This window comes from Elephas maximus, chromosome 4 (genome assembly GCF_024166365.1).
Source record: "Elephas maximus indicus isolate mEleMax1 chromosome 4, mEleMax1 primary haplotype, whole genome shotgun sequence".
NCBI classification, from domain to species: Eukaryota; Metazoa; Chordata; class Mammalia; order Proboscidea; family Elephantidae; genus Elephas; species Elephas maximus.
The window spans coordinates 53,589,218-53,605,288 of NC_064822.1; the positions used below are offsets into that span (position 1 = coordinate 53,589,218).

Here is a 16,071-nt window from a genome sequence, read left to right on the forward strand (position 1 = left end):
AGCCCACAGATAAAATCTGCAACAAAATGAAGAGACAAGGCTTCCCCCTAAACCTCAAAATATGAGCAGATAGTGACAAGCCAGATGGCTATAAGACCTGCGTGGGATCAGATTTATGCAAGAAACAGAGGGAAGGCAACAGGGCTTCTCTGAAAGTCCTGAAAATAGGAAAAACCCCTCAAACCGTCAACAGAAACGCAATGGTATACTAGTCAGAGAACTTTAGCCTAACCTGGGAAGAACTCTGCAGGATTGGATTCTCAGGCTGAGGGCAAGAACACTGCCAAGTATATTAGTGCTAAAGCAATCTGGGCCACATAAACTTTCAAAAGTAACACTGTTCTGAAAAAAGACTGCTAAAAGGAGAACCCAAATTGAGTAGAACAGGGCAATAGCAGCACAGACAAGAACAATTCCAGATAAAAGAGGGAACAGAAAAGAAAGATCTTAGAAAATATGAGACCTTGTTTTTTGTTTTTTTTTTTAAATCACTTTGTGAAAGCAACAGAAGGGGGAGCTCTAGAGTTACGAGGCTGAAAGGCTAACCTGGTCTTTTCTCACCTAAAGTACAGGAAAGCTTTCTGCACTTAAAAAATGAGCAACAGAAAAGGATAATGAATCCCATTTAAAAACATTGTAAGAAGACAGAGCAGGAAAATGTCTCTAGAGACTAAAAGAAATTAAGAAAATGATAGATGCTATGAAAGAATAACATAAAACTCAGAAATTAGGGGATTAGAGAAAAGATTTGAAATGAGAAGTGATAAAATTCAGGAAAGAATTAAAAATGAAAGAAAAAATTATTTCAGAATAAAAAACACAATGAATAATGCATTAAAAATAAAAGGTGGAGAGAAGGAGGGTTTCAAAAAAGTTTTGAGACAAAATGATACATATAAAAGATTAAAAAAAGAAAATCCAATGTAAGTATAAAGGATGGGGAAGGGGAGACAAAACAATAGGAAAAATACTGAAAAGTATAATTCAAGAAAATGTTCCTAAAATAAAAGATGACTTGAAACTACATATTTATTATATTTTTTCAATAGTGGCACTTCCCACCAGGAAAGAAAACATGAACTATGGATTTTAAGTTTGTTTGAAGAATTAGGTTACATTCTCTTAAGGATGTACAATCGAATGACTATGTTTTTAAATTATCAGAATAATTTGTCTCCATGCCAATAACTCATTTGTTTATTAATTTTTTCAATTTAAGAATTAAATAAAAACAACAAACCCAAACCTCCTGTCATCAAGTCAAAACCAACTCATCGGGCCCTGTGTACGTCAGAGTAGTACTGCGCTCCACAGGGTTTTCTTGGCTGTAATCTTACAGAAGCAGATCACCATGTCTTTTTTTTGTGGTGCCACTGGGTCGATTTGAACCGCCAACCTTTTAGTAGCAGAGAGCAAACCGTTCGTGCTACCCAAGGACCTTGTGACTGTCTGAAGTCTTGGGCAGACATGGCAGTCTGGGGGACTATGCGCTGTCTAACACATGAAACTTGGAACTAACTATAAGTGCTTAGGGTCAGAAGAAGAAGAAAAGCATTTGCAGTTCGTGAAGACATTTAGAGTTGATGTCTGCAGGCCACATTGTATTACTGTACACCTCCTTTTTTGGTATACATTATACGCCTGGTTTCTTCAGGCATTTTGAGTTTGTGATCGCTAATTATAGCCTAACATTGTTTTGAGGGCAGTTTTCCTCTCATTCTTAAAGAACAGTAAAAAGAATGTATTTATAAGAGAAATATTATTCAGTTTTGAACTTTATAAAAATGCAAAAACCAAATCAGCATTTATTCTTATAGTACAGAAATAAAATGCCATTTGCATATTTTAAAATGCTTTTCTTTGATAGAGCGGTAAGGCTTACCTTAAGATCAAGGCTGCAGAGGCTTACAACATCATCATCTTTCTCTCTTCGTTTTCTTTTCTATAGGAAAAAAGAAGTTGCATTTTATATAGAAAGAAAACATTTTACTCCTACTAAGCAAAAACCCCATACAACTAGAAAAATCACTTTAAAAAAGTATAGCCTATGGTTGTATTCACAAGAAAATTATTTTGATGAGGGAAGCTCATAAATTGTCTCTGGCATATATGTTGCCTAAATAGTGCCCCTAACTAAATCTCCTGCTATGAAGTGATTCTGCCTTAATAAAAAATGTCCTTATGTTGGGGACAAGACAGTCTTTTCACCTAATGGTGCTGGCATAACTGGATATCCATCTGCAAAAAAATGGAAGAGGACCCATACCTCACACCATGCACAAAAACTAACTCCAAATGGATCAAAGACCTAAATGTAAAGTCTAAAATGATAAAGATCATGGAAGAAAAAACAGGGACAACGTTAGGAGCCCTAATACAAGGCATAAACAGAATACAAAACGTTACTAAAAATGCGGAAGAGAAACCAGACAACTGGGAGCTCCTAAAAATCAAACACCTATGCTCATCTAAAGGCTTCACCAAAAGAGTAAAAAGACCACCTACAGACTGGGAAAAAATTTTTTAGCTACAACATCTCTAACCAGTGCCTGATTCTGCTAAAACTCAACCACAAAAAGACAAACAACCCAATTAAAAAATGGGCAAAGGATATGAACAGGCACTTCACTAAAGACGATGTTCAGGTGGCTAACAGATACATAAGGAAATGCTCTCGACCGTAAGCCATTAGAGAAATGCAAATTAAAACTACAATGAGATTCCATCTCACTCCAACAAGTATGGCATTAATCCAAAAAACACAAAATAATATATGTTGGAGAGGCTGTGGAGAGACTGGAACACTTATACACTGCTGGTGGGAATATAAAATGGTACAACCACTTTGGAATTCGATCTGGCGTTTCCTTAAAAAGCTAGAAATAGAACTTCCATACGACCCAGCAATCCCACTCCTTGGAATATATCCTAGAGAAATAAGAGCCTTTACATGAACACATATGTGCACACCCATGTTTATTGCAGCACTGTTTACAATAGCAAAAAGATGGAAGAAACCAAGGTGCCCATCAACGGATGAATGGATAAATTATGGTACATTCACATAATGGAATACTACACATTGATAAAGAACAGTGATGAATCTGTGAAACATTTCATAACATGGAGGAATCTGGAAGGCATTATGCCAAGTGAAATTAGTCAGTTGCAAAAGGACAAATATTGTATAAGACCGCTATTATAACATTTTGAGAAATAGTTTAAACTGAGAAGAACACATTCTTTTGTGGTTACGAGAGGGGGTAGGAAGGGAGGGTGGGAGAGGGGTATTTACTAATTAGACAGTAGATAAGAACTACTTTAGGTGAAGGGAAGGACAACACTCAATACAGGGGAGGTCAGCACAACTGGACTAAACCAAAAGCAGTTTCCCGAATAAAATGAATGCTTCGAAGGTCAGTGAAGCAGGGGCAGGGGTTTGGGGACCATGGTTTCAGGGGACATCTAAGTCAATTGGCATAATAAAATCTATTAAGAAAACATTCTCCATCCCACTTTGAAGAGTGGCATCTGGGGTCTTAAATGCTAGCAAGTGGCCATCTAAGATGCATCAATGAGTCTCAACCCACCTGGATCAAAGGAGAATGAAGAACATCAAGGACACAAGGTAATTACGAGAGCAAGAGACAGAAAGGGCTACATGAACTAGAGACTACATCATCCTGAGACCAGAAGAACTAGATGGTGCCTGGCCACAACCGATGACTGCCCTGACAGGGAACACAACAGAGAACCCCTGAGGGAGCAGGAGAACAGTGGGATGTAGACCCCAAATTCTCATAAAAAGACCAGACTTTATGGTCTGACTGAGACTAGAAGGACCCTGGTGGTCATGGTCCCCAAACCTTCTGTTGGCCCAGGACGGGAACCATTCTTGAAGCCAACTCGTCAGACATAGATTGGACTGGACAATGAGTTGGAGAGAGATGCTCATGAGGAGTGAGCTACTTGCATCAGGTGGACACTTGAGACTATGTTGGCATCTCCTGTCTGGAGGGGAGATGAGAGGGTAGAGGGGGTTAGAAGCTGGCAAAATGGTCATGAAAAGAGACTGGAAGGAGGGAGCAGGCTGTCTCATTGGGAGGAGAGTAATTGGGAGTATGTAGTAAGGTGTATATAAGTTTTTATTTGAGAGACTGACTTGATTTGTAAACTTTCACTTAAAGCACAATAAAAATTATTTAAAAACAAACAAACAAAAAAACTTCCTTATGTAAAATTTCCCAAAACAGAACCCTTATGTAAGTCAAGGGCTATCTGTACTTATTAGAGAAAAAGTAAAATAAGTTTTATACATAAATATGTTTTTATTTAAAAAAGGGAACACATATTATTTATTCTATGATGGGGAGGGGGTCTTCACTAGAAATGTCCTTTCCTCCCCACCCAAGGTAATTAGGACATGTTACCTGAAGCAGAATTCATCAACTGAAAGATGAACATGCATGTCCCTGGAGTACTTCCTAGTAACCACTCATTGCCTTCATTCAGCATTACTGGTGACAGAAGTGACAAACGATATGCATATCTATGATTTCTGGCCCTCAACTAATATTGGATAAGCACTCTTAAGTAACATTTCATTCTCCCACATCTCAAAATAACTTTTCAGATTACTTGTGATACAGATAACGTTAATGACATGTAAGCCAAGGTACATAATAATATTAAAAGTTTGAAAATGTACAATCCTTACAAAATAATTAAAATGAGAAAAACAAATTGCAGGAATATAAATGCAGCCATGAAAATTAGAAAAAATGCAAAGCAAACTTAAAAGTTATATTTTAAATAAGTCAGGTGTACCAAAGAACCAAAAAAAAAAAAAAAAAAATTTTTTTTTTTTTACCAAAGAACGCTCACACAAAAAGAGCCAGGCTCAGAGATTTCCTTCGTAGCTAGGTTCTTTCAAATCTTTAAGAAACAGATTTCTAGTTCTTTTTACAAAGTAAGCATAATACTGATATGAAAGTCAGGAAAAGTTGGCACACAAAAAAAGAAAACAAAACTTATATCAGTTATTTAAAATGATGTAAAAATTCTAAATAAAATACGAGCAGGTAGAATCCAATGGTATGTTAAAAGAATAATACATCATGACTTAAGAGGCTCTTCTTTTTTTTTTTTTTTTCTTAAAAATGCAGTATCAGAAAATCTATTCCTGCAATTCACCATGTTGACAAGTCAGAGGAAAAAAGTATTATCTTGAGATCTCGATTATGAATTGAAGGCAAAGATTGACTAGTAAGACACTTTCTTAACATAATAAAATATGTAACGAATAACAATTCTCATTTACAATCAGAAAGAAGACAAAGTACCACAAAAAGCAACCCCGAGAATAATAGTTTACTTTTACACCAAAAATAACCAATTAAAAAATTTACTTTTTTTTTAAAAAAAGATCCTACTCATAGGAACAATAAAAATAATGTAAAATACCTAGGAATACACAAGAAATACAAAGTCAGCTCCTACACAAAGTAACTCTAAGAAAAAATGAGAATAAGGGGCAGAATAACAGTTCTATCCAGAATGAAGATACACCAGTTTGCTCAAAAGCAGAGCACAACTATAACATATTACTTCACATTGAGCTAAAGAACATTAAGAAAATGATACGAGATGGAAGAACATAAATCAAAATGGGAAAAAACTAAAAAATGAGGTGACAGAACTCAAGACACCTTTATCCCAGGATCATATCCAGAAGATGCAGAAAAGTATGAATAATATGATCCAAACTAGCCAAAAATCCTGCATGTGTGTCTATCTGTGAGTGTGTGATTGTATATGTATTTACAAATAATTATAAGAGCAAAATATAGAAGGATACATACGATGTTGTTGACATGGGTTAGAATACAGGTGAGAGGGTGAGAGAAGTATGTGGGGAGAAGAGGGAAGGCAAAAGAGATTGCCAAGCAAAAAGAGGATTAAACTGGGGAAAAAAGTATGTATATGATCATACGTGTGCATTTAGACAAAATCGTATACTTGTGTGGGTATACGTATAAAGAAATTTTAACATTTTAAAATATTCTACCATATATTCTTCTAAACATTTTAGTTTTACTTTTCGTATTTATATCTTTAATCCACCCAGAATTTATTTTTGTAAGTATGTGGTATAAGGTAGGATAGCCATTTGCGCCCCCCACTCCCCCGTCAACACCATCTGTGGATAGCACCATTCTTTTGTAATGTGTGTTATACAGGAAGTTCATATACATATAAATAGACAAATGGAACAAAATTGAAAGCCCAGAAACTGGATCAATTTGTCTTTTTTTCTATCCCTGCATCAATGCTATGCTGTGTAATTACTGTACCTTTGGAGCAAGTCTTAATAGCTAACACATAAGTCATATTCCCCCTGACTTCTACGCTGCTTTCACTGTTCTGGGTCCTCCATTCTTCCACATGAATTGTAGAATGAGCTCAGTTAAATTCTATTGAGATTTTTATTAGAATTTCAGAATCAATTTGGGGAATACAAAAATTGGCCAGTGAAAACTTATGAGTAGTAGCTAAACACTGTCTGATACATAGTGCCAGAAGATGAACCCCTCAGGTTGGAAGGCAATCAAAATATGACTGGAGAAGAGCTGCCTCCCTAAAGTACAGTCAAGCTTAATGATGTGGATGGAGTAAAACTTTAGGGACCTTCATATGCTAATGTGGCATGACTCAAAATGAGAAGAAATTGCTGCAAACATCTATTAATAACCAGAACATGGAATGTTTGAAGTATGAATCTAGGAAAATTGTAAGTCAACAAATCTGAAATGGAATGCAAACAGATCAGTATTCTAGGCATTAGTGAGCTGAAATGAACTGGTATTGGCCATTCTGAATCAGACAATCATGTGGTTTACCATGCTGGGAATGACAAATTGAAGAGAAAGGCTTTGCACTCATTGTCAAAAACAACATTTCAAGATTTATCCTGAAATACATCGCTGTCAGTGATAGGATAATATCCATATGCCTACAAGGAAGACCAGTTAATATGACTGTTGTAGTTATCTAGTGCTGCTATAACAGAAATACTGCAAGTGGATGGCTTTAACAAACAGAAATTTATTCTCTCAGTTTAGGAGGCTAGGTCTGAATTCAGGGCACAGGCTCCAGGGAAAGGCTTTCTCTTTCTGTTGGTTCTGTAGGAAGGTCCTTGTCTTTCAAAATCTGTGGGCCTGGCGTTCCTTAGAGATCTCCATGTGTTTTAGCAGCAATCTTCCCCTTCATCTAGAAGGTGTTCAGCACAGGGACCCCAGGTCCAAAAAACCCACTCTGTTCCCAGCTCTTCTTTCTTCGTGGTAGTAGGTCCCTCTCCCTCTGCTTGCTTCTCTCTTTTTTTATTTCTTGTAAAACAAAAGGTGTGACTCAAACAATGGTGTGACTTGGGTAAGGGTGTGATAATTATACCAGACCACAAAATGGAGGATAATTACATACCACTGGGAATAATGGCTTAGTCAAGAAGATGAATATTTCTGGAGGACAAAATTCAATCCATGACAATGACTATTATACAAATTTATGCACCAACTCCTAGTGCTAAAGATGAAGAAATTGAAGATTTTTACCAACTTTTGCGGTCTGAAATTGATCAAACATGCAATCAAGATGAATTGATAATTACTGATGATCGGAATAAGAAAGCTGGAAACAAAGGACATAGGATCAGTAGTTGGAAAATATGGCCTTGGTGATAGAAATGATGCTGCAGATTCCATGACTGAATTTTGCAAGACCAATGACTTCTTCATTGGAAATACCTTTTTTCAACAACATAAACGGCGACTGTGCACATGGACCTTGCCAGATGGAATATACAGGAATCAAATTGACTACCTCTGTGGAAAGAGATGATGGAAAAGCTCAATACCATCAGTCAGAACAAGGCCAGGGGCTGACTGTGGAACAGACCGTCAACTGCTTATATGCAAGTCCAAGTTGAAGCTGAAGAAAATTTACAAAAGTCCATAAGAACCAAAGTATGACCTTGGGGATATCCCACCTGAATTTAAAGACCATCTCAAGTACAAATTTGATGCACTGAACACTAATGACTAAAGGCCAGACGAGTTGTGGGATGATATCATACATAAAGCAAAAGTTCCTTAAAAAGACGGAAAAAAAAAAAAGGACCAAAATGGATGTCAGTGAGACTCTGAAACTTACTCTTGAACGTAGAGTAGCTAAAGTGAGTAATAAAAATGATGAAGTAAAAGAGCTGAATGGAAGATTTCAGAGGGCAGCTTGAGAAGCAAGGTATTATGATGAACTGTGCAAAGACCTGGAGTTAGAAAGCCAAACTGGAAGAACACACTCGGCATTTCTCAATGAAAGTACTGAAGAAAAAAATTCAAGCTTAGAGTTGCAATACTGAAGGATTCTATGGGTAAAAAAATAGAACAATAAAGGAAAGCATCAAAAGAAGATAGAAGAAATACACAGAGTCACTACATCAAAAAGAATTGGTCGACGTTCAGCCATTTCAGGAGGCAGCATATGATCAAGAACCAATGGTACTGAAGGAAAAAGTCCCAGGTGCATTGAAGGCATTAGCAAAAAACAAGGCTCCAGGAATTGAAGAAATACCAATTGAGATGTTTCAACAAATGGATGCAACACTGGAAGTGCTCACTCGTCTATGCCAAGAAATTTGGAAGACAGCTGTTTGGCCAACTTACTGAAAGGGATCCATTAACGTGCCCATTCCAAAGAAAGGTGATGCAACAGAATGTGGAAATTATCAAACAATATCATTAATATCACATGCAAGTAAAATTACGCTAAAGATAATTAAAAAATGGTTGCAACAGTACATCAACAGGGAACTGCCAGAAATTCAAACCACATTCAGAAGGAGATATCATTGCTGATGTCAGATGGATCTTGGCTGAAAGTAAATACAAGAAAGATGTTTACCTGTGTTTTACTGACTATGCAAAGGCATTTAACTGGGTGAATCATAACAGATTATGGATAACATTGTGAAGAACAGGAATTCCAGAACACTTCTCATCGTGTTCATGTGGAACCTGTACATAGACCAAGAGGCAGCTGTTAGAACAGAACAAGTGATACTACATGGTTTAAAATCAGAAAAGGTGTGCATCAGGGTTGTGTCCTTTCATCACACTTATTCGATCTGTATGTCAAGCAAAGGAACTGAGAAGCTGGACTATATGAAGAACACTGCATCAGGACTGGAGGAAGATTCATGAACAGACTGCGATATGCAGATGACACAATCTTGTTTGCTGAAAGTGAAGAGGACTTGAAGCATTTACTGAAGAAAGACTACAGCCTTCAATATGGATTACACCTTAACATAAAGTAAACAAAAATCCTCACAACTGGACCGATAAGCAACATCATCATAAACAGAACATTTTGAAGTTGTCAAGGATTTCATTTTCTGTGGATCCCACAATCAATGCCCGTGGAGGCAGCAGTCAAGAAATCAAAGGTCGTACTGGATCAGGCAAATCCGCTGCACAGGACCTCTTTAAAGTATTAAAAAGCAAAGATGTCACCTTGAGGACTATGGTGTGCCTGACCCAAGCCCGTGGTATTTTCAATTGCCTCATATGTATGTGGAAGCTGGACAAGAGAATTGACACCTTTGAATTATGGTGTTGGCAAAGAATGAACAAATCTGTCTTAGAGTAAGTACAGCCAGAATGCTCCTTAGAAGCGAGGATAGTGAGACTTTGTCTCATGTACTTTGGACATGTTATCAGGAGGGACCAATCCCTGGAGAAGGACATCATACTTGGTAGAGGGTCAGTGAAAAAAGAACACCCTCAACTAGAAGGAGTGACACAGTGGCTGCAACAATGGGCTCAAACATAGCAATGATTGTAAAGACAGCACAAAACCAGGCAGTGTTTTGTTCTGTTGTACATAGGGTCACAATAATTCAGAACCAACTTGACAGCACCTATCAACAAGAAATAACACCAGGTTACTACTCAGGGTCAGGATCAACAGGTTGCAACTTAGGATCAGGATCAGGAAGCATGTAGGCAAAGTATCCCTTCTTCAGTGCAGGACAGCTCTCTGCTTCTTTCGGCCCCCTCAGGGCAGGATCCTCTTGGCCACCTCAGGACAGGTCCCCTCTCTTGACCCTCGGCCTGGCCTCTCCTCTGCTCAGGCAAGTGTTACAAAGGTCTTTTAACTCTCTCAATACGTGCCCGGAGGAACTCCATTCTGCCAGCAAGCCTCCTGCCTGAAGGTGCTCAGCTCTCTTGCTCAGTGGGTCTGCATGCCTACTGTAGCTGCCTCGCTCAGTGGGCCAGGAAGCCCACTACAGCTGTCTCACTTTGGTCTCCTGTTGCCACTTCTCTGCTGCTGGATTCTGCAATGCTTACCACTGCTTCTTGCCATCTCTTATGTTATAGCTCTTTCTGTCTCCCGGGTCTAGTAGGTTTTCAGTGCAGGGACCCTGGGTCCAAAGGATGTACTCCACTCTTGGCTCTTTTTGATGGTTGTGAAGTCCTCCCTTTCCATCTCTGGGGTGGCTCATTTTAAGCCCAGTAGGATGGCAAAACTGACCAGTTTCCTCGTTAGGGTTCCATTCACCTTATTTGCACGGTCCCACCCCCATAGGGGTTCCATGCACCTTATTTGCATTATTTGCAGGCTGTCCAATCCCCTTGGTGGGCCACAAATACCTTATTTGCATAGTACCACGATTATGGATTGAATTGTGTCCCCCAAAATGTGCATCAATTTGGTTGTCCATGATTTCCAGTATTGTATGACTGTCCACCATTTTGTCATCTTATGTGCTTTTCCTATGTGTTGTAAATCCTATCTGTATGATGTGACTACTGTGGGATTAGCAGCAGTTATGTTAATGAGGCAGAATTCAATCTACAAGATTAGGTTGTATCTTAAGTCAATCTCTTTTGAGATATAAAAGAGAAAAGTGAGCAGAGAGAGAGGGGGACTGCATACCACCAAGAAACAGGAGCCAGGGGAACAGCACATCCTTTGAACCCAAAGTCCCTGCACTGAGAAGCTCCTTAACCATGGAAGATTGATGACAAGGACTTTCCCTAGAGCCAAGAGAGAGAGAAAGCCTTTTCCTGGAGCTGGCGCCCTGAATTTGGACTTATAGCCTACTAGCTGTGAGAAAATAAAGTTCTGTTTGTTAAAGCCATCCACTTGTGTATTTCTGTTATAGCAACACTAGGTAACTAAGACACCCACCCAGGCATTGTGTGGGAGTCACAAAGACTATGTCTAGGAGAGCCACATTAAGTAATTCACTGCACTAAAGGCCGCCTCCCTCCTCGCCAGCTCTTCCAGCCATTGTCCCTTTCATATTTGAATGAGTAACTTCCCCCTCCCAATTATTTTACCAGTCCAAAACAAAACATTAACAATGAGTCCTTCAAAGAGTCCTCAGGGTGAGGTAACTCGGGCACCAGCCATTCAGGTCTGCTACAGGTATCCATCTGATCTTGTCAGTTTTTCCAAAAGTCGTCTCATCTTTACCCTTGCTGACCTGTGATAAAATTGAACTGAGAGATGATTATTCCCTTGCTCTGAACCTCTCTCTAGGTATCACCACAGCAAAACTTTTAAGGGACTTTAGGTTTGGCCACTGTACTGGAGTCCAGTGGTGCCTCCGCCTTAGTCTACTTTTTTCACAGTTACGGCTTCTACAGTTACAGTTTTTTAATGATCACAATTGACCCAGTCAACAATCAACACTCACAACTGCATCATATAATCCTATCAGCATCTTCCCTATCCTCTCTTCCCCAGACCTATCAGGAAAAGAGGAATCCGTTCAGTGGGGATCCTCCCTTATCTCCCTCATTTTGAGTGTAAGCACACCCAAGAAAGTGTGTAAGCTAGCCACTTCATATCTTTATGTCCTCTCATTTTAGATAGCCAATTTCTAAACTGTCCCTCCCTATCAAACCAGTGGAGCCCTGGTGGAACAGTGGTTAAGAGTTTGGCTGCTAACCAAAGAAGGCTAGCACTTTGAATCTACCAGCTGCTCCTTGGAAACCCTGGGGTGCAGTTCTATTCTGTCCTATAAAAAAAAAAAAACCAAACCTGTTGCTGTTGAGTCGGTTCTAACTCATAGCGACCCTATAGGGCAGGGTAGAACTGCCCCATAGAGTTTCCAAGGAGCACCTGGTGGATTTGAACTGCTGACCTTTGGTTAGCAGCCATAGCACTTAATCACTATGCCACCAGGGTTTCCACTCTGTTCTATAGGGTCACCGTAAGTCAGAATCGACTGGACAGCAACCGGTTTTTTGATATCAAACTGGTAATCTGAGGAGAAAAACATGTTCCTTGACCTAAAGAATCTTCTGTTATGTTTAGAACTTTGAGCATCTGCATCCATAAGCAAAGTCCAGTCCAGAGTAAGCCATCGTGGTGCAGCAATCTATACCAACTCACGGTGTCAAACATCTCTTTCTCTTTACTTGGTTGGGTTCTGGTCAGCTCATCCCTAGCCCCTGTGGGCTAAGTCAATGGCGACCAGCTGTAGGCTCGGGAATCCACAGTCTCCCTGCCCTTTAGACCAGCCAGCCCCTTCTCGCTCTCTCATCCCTAACCCTTGAGGGCTAGGTCGATGGGTACCAATGGAACATGTCCAAACTCAGCCCATCTCTTCATTGCTGCACCATTCCCCCCTCCACTTCTACTCATCGAGTGGACCCAGGTGGTCACCTCAAGCAAGAATACCAGGCTGTCTATTTGCTGACTCTTTTTAACTTCCAGTCCTAGGAGGGGGTTCTTCTGATGGACACTGAATTTTCCTGCTTCCATGTACACAATGGCAAACGGCTTGTTCACAGTTCAAAAAGCAAGTCATTTTTTTTCCCCGGCTGGTGCTTCCTTCAAATGCAAATCTCCTGCTCTCCCAGAAGTTGTGGTGAGTCTGCATGTTCTTTCAAATACAAATTTCAGGACTCTGAAGATTCTAGTTGGGGCTCAGGTTTTCAAACTAAGCCCCCAATACTCTATACACTGTGTCATCAGGGCTCATTTTCTCTATGCCCCTTTCATGATAACTGGTACATTTAGGTACCACTTACATTTTCTGCCTCTCGAGTTTCTTGGCAGGCTTTTTTTTTTTTTAACCACTGATAGTATGTGCTTGCATCAGGGCAGGGACTTGCGTAACTATGTAAAACTGAAGGAAGTTCACTGGCACATTATTACTGGTTTGAGAGGTTACTGTACCAGGTGCTGCATCTTATGAGGAGTGACTGTGTGAAACTTTTGTCTCTTTGGGCTTCTGTATGGCAAGATAAGGCTTGTAAGTATGTTTACTGTTTCCTGTGTGTTGTTGGGAAGGTGCAGTTTTTGGGCTTAGGTAATGTTCAAGTGAATAGTTATTTTCAGGCATGATAAAGTGTACGCACATGTCCCTGACATACTGTATGACTACAGGTACATATAAGTACCACTTATAGGAGTCAGCAGGGTGCCAAATGACATCAGGCAAAGATAAAATTGCTAAGATAAAACAATCTTTTACCTGTGTCATTCTACCTATCCTACCTCGGAGTCAACTGGTATATATGTTAATAAAAACATTATAATACTATAAAAAAAATACTTAATAGAATAGAATATTAATAAAAATCCACCTTATATAACAAAAAATTACCAACACTCAATGATTCTGCATGCATTTCATTAGTGAAAAAAATTACATCTCCAAAAAATTACAAACAAAATAATTCAGTCATAAAAGGGATACACAGGGAAACTGGATTAAAACAAACAGACTGTGTTTCCTTCAGGCAACACATATTCAATCAAATATTGGCTGAAGGTAGAGTTACACACTCTTAGTTTTCTAATCTATAATGCCCAATATTCATTTCTATCAAACATTTAGGTCTGTTTTACAGCACTAGGTAGGAGAAACATTCAATATCCATACTACATTCAGATAAACACATAAACCTTTTAAAAATATTCCTGTTTCACCTCATCTCCATTCCTCGACTATCATCCCATTCATAAGCATATGGCTTTGGCCTCTGGCTGGGTGGAACCAGAAGACTCTGGCTCCCTATCAATCATCTTGCTTAACTGGCCAGGCTTTTGCCCCAAACCACTCCAGAAGTGGCTTTTCTATCCTCCATTTCCCTATCTGCTACTGCAGCCTAACATCTCTTACTTTCCCTTTAGCCATTACAGATAACAACAACCAAAGTAACCATGCAAGTGTCAGAAGTTTCACTTCCCATGCCCCTTTGTTCTTTTCCTAAGTCCCATGCTTCCATGGGTCTGGAGCCATTGCAATGATCCCACTACTGGTGTCAACTGAATGAATAATTTCTTTTATGAGGATCAGTACAAAGCTGGTTCCTATGAAATGGAGGTTAAAGATGTCCCAAATGTCCAAGTTTTCCAAACTGCTGTACCACTCCATCATCTCTAACACCAACTACTCCCCCTTCCCTCAGTATTCTTCTTCCGGTCTTTGGGTTCAGTAATTCACTGCATAGTCTCACAGAATCACAAATTGTACTCACAGTTAAGTGGTTTATTAGGGAAGTAACAGGGTACAACTCAGGATCAAGAATGACTCAGAAATAACAGGAACAACTCAGGATACAGTTCTTGATCAGGATAACTTCCTCTCTCCCTCTGCTAGCCAGCCCTGCTCGAGGCCTTCTCAAGCCAGTGTTACAAAGCTTTTTTAGCTCTGCTAATAAGTGCCCAGAGGCACCCCACTCCACCAGCAAGCCTTCTGCCTGAAGGTGCTCAGCTCTCTTGCTCTGTGAGTTTGCATGCCCGCTGTAGCTGCTTTGCTCACTGGCCGGGAAGCCTACCGCAGCTGTCTCACTTCAGTCTCCTGGTGCCATTTCTCTGCTGCTGGATTTTGCAGTGCTTGTGTCTCCAGTGTTACCACTCTCCGTGCCTCCTGGGTCTAGGAGGTTCTCAGTGTGTGGACTCTGTGTCCAAAGGATGGGCTCAACTCTTGGCTCTTCTTGGTGCTAGTGAGGACCCCCCTTTCTGCCTCTGGGGTGGCTCATTTTAAGCCTAGTGGGACGGCAAAACTGACCAATCTCCTTCTTAGGGTTCCATTTACCTTGTTTGCATGGTCTCACCCCCAAAGGAGTTCCATGAACCTTATTTGCATTATTAACAGGCTGTCCAGCCCCATTGGTGGGCCACAAATACCTTATTTGCATAGTCCCATCCAATCACTGTGCGGGAGTCACAAAGACTATGGCTAGAAGGGCCATATTAAGTAATTCACGGCACCACAGGCATGCACAATTAAAGTTTGGAGACACTTCTCTACCAAAGTTTTTCTGTTTATGTTTAAGCTGGTCAACTGGTAAGTGAAAGGGACCAAAGATGGAAAAATCTTCAGAGGAAAACACAGAATTGCATTGAGAGCAGGAGACTCTTGCTATGTTTCATTGGCCTAGTCATGGATGCAAAGGGTATAAAAATACAGAAAACTCAAAAAGAAATTCCCAACAGAAAAAAAGAATACAAAGCAAATATGTATTCCTGAATCCATCGTAACACCATCAAAACATACACTTTTAGAAACCTTGTTGCTATCTCTTCCAAATAAGAGAAACATATAAGTCATGTTCTATTTGTACATAGTTTATACATATTATGAGGCAGTAATAGTTACTAAGTACAAAAAGAATCAGTTTTCAGTTGTCACTTCACACAAAGTTAGATGCCTCAGTAAAGTCTCATTCCAATAATAATGGATGATTAATAGCAGAAAATAATTCATTTATTATACATATTACCTGCAATCAAGCACTTTCATGCTTTTCAACTAAGAAAATAGAGTTATTAGAAAATGAACATAAATAAGGAACCATGTTTCATAATATATTTTCTTAAACATAACATTGGTAAGAATTAGTGTAAGTGAAAGGATTTCATAAAGTTTTAACGATTAATAGATCTGAATACTTTTCAAAAGATGTTTTCTATTTACTTGAAGTAAAAATCTCTTTCAGCTTGTTAAAACAAAAGGATGAAATTAGGGTGTCACAGATGGCATGTAAA

The 16,071-nt window shown here is 39.3% G+C and overlaps 1 protein-coding gene across 1 annotated transcript in view; it reads right to left on the reverse strand.

The window, feature by feature from the left end:
* LOC126076223 (neuroepithelial cell-transforming gene 1 protein-like) overlaps nucleotides 1-16,071 on the reverse strand; it is a 56,551-nt gene that overhangs the window by 15,921 nt on the left and 24,559 nt on the right. The window contains exon 3 of the mRNA XM_049884804.1: nucleotides 1,883-1,942. Within this exon, the coding sequence (XP_049740761.1) occupies nucleotides 1,883-1,942 (60 nt within the window). The remainder of the gene's footprint in view (nucleotides 1-1,882; nucleotides 1,943-16,071) is intronic.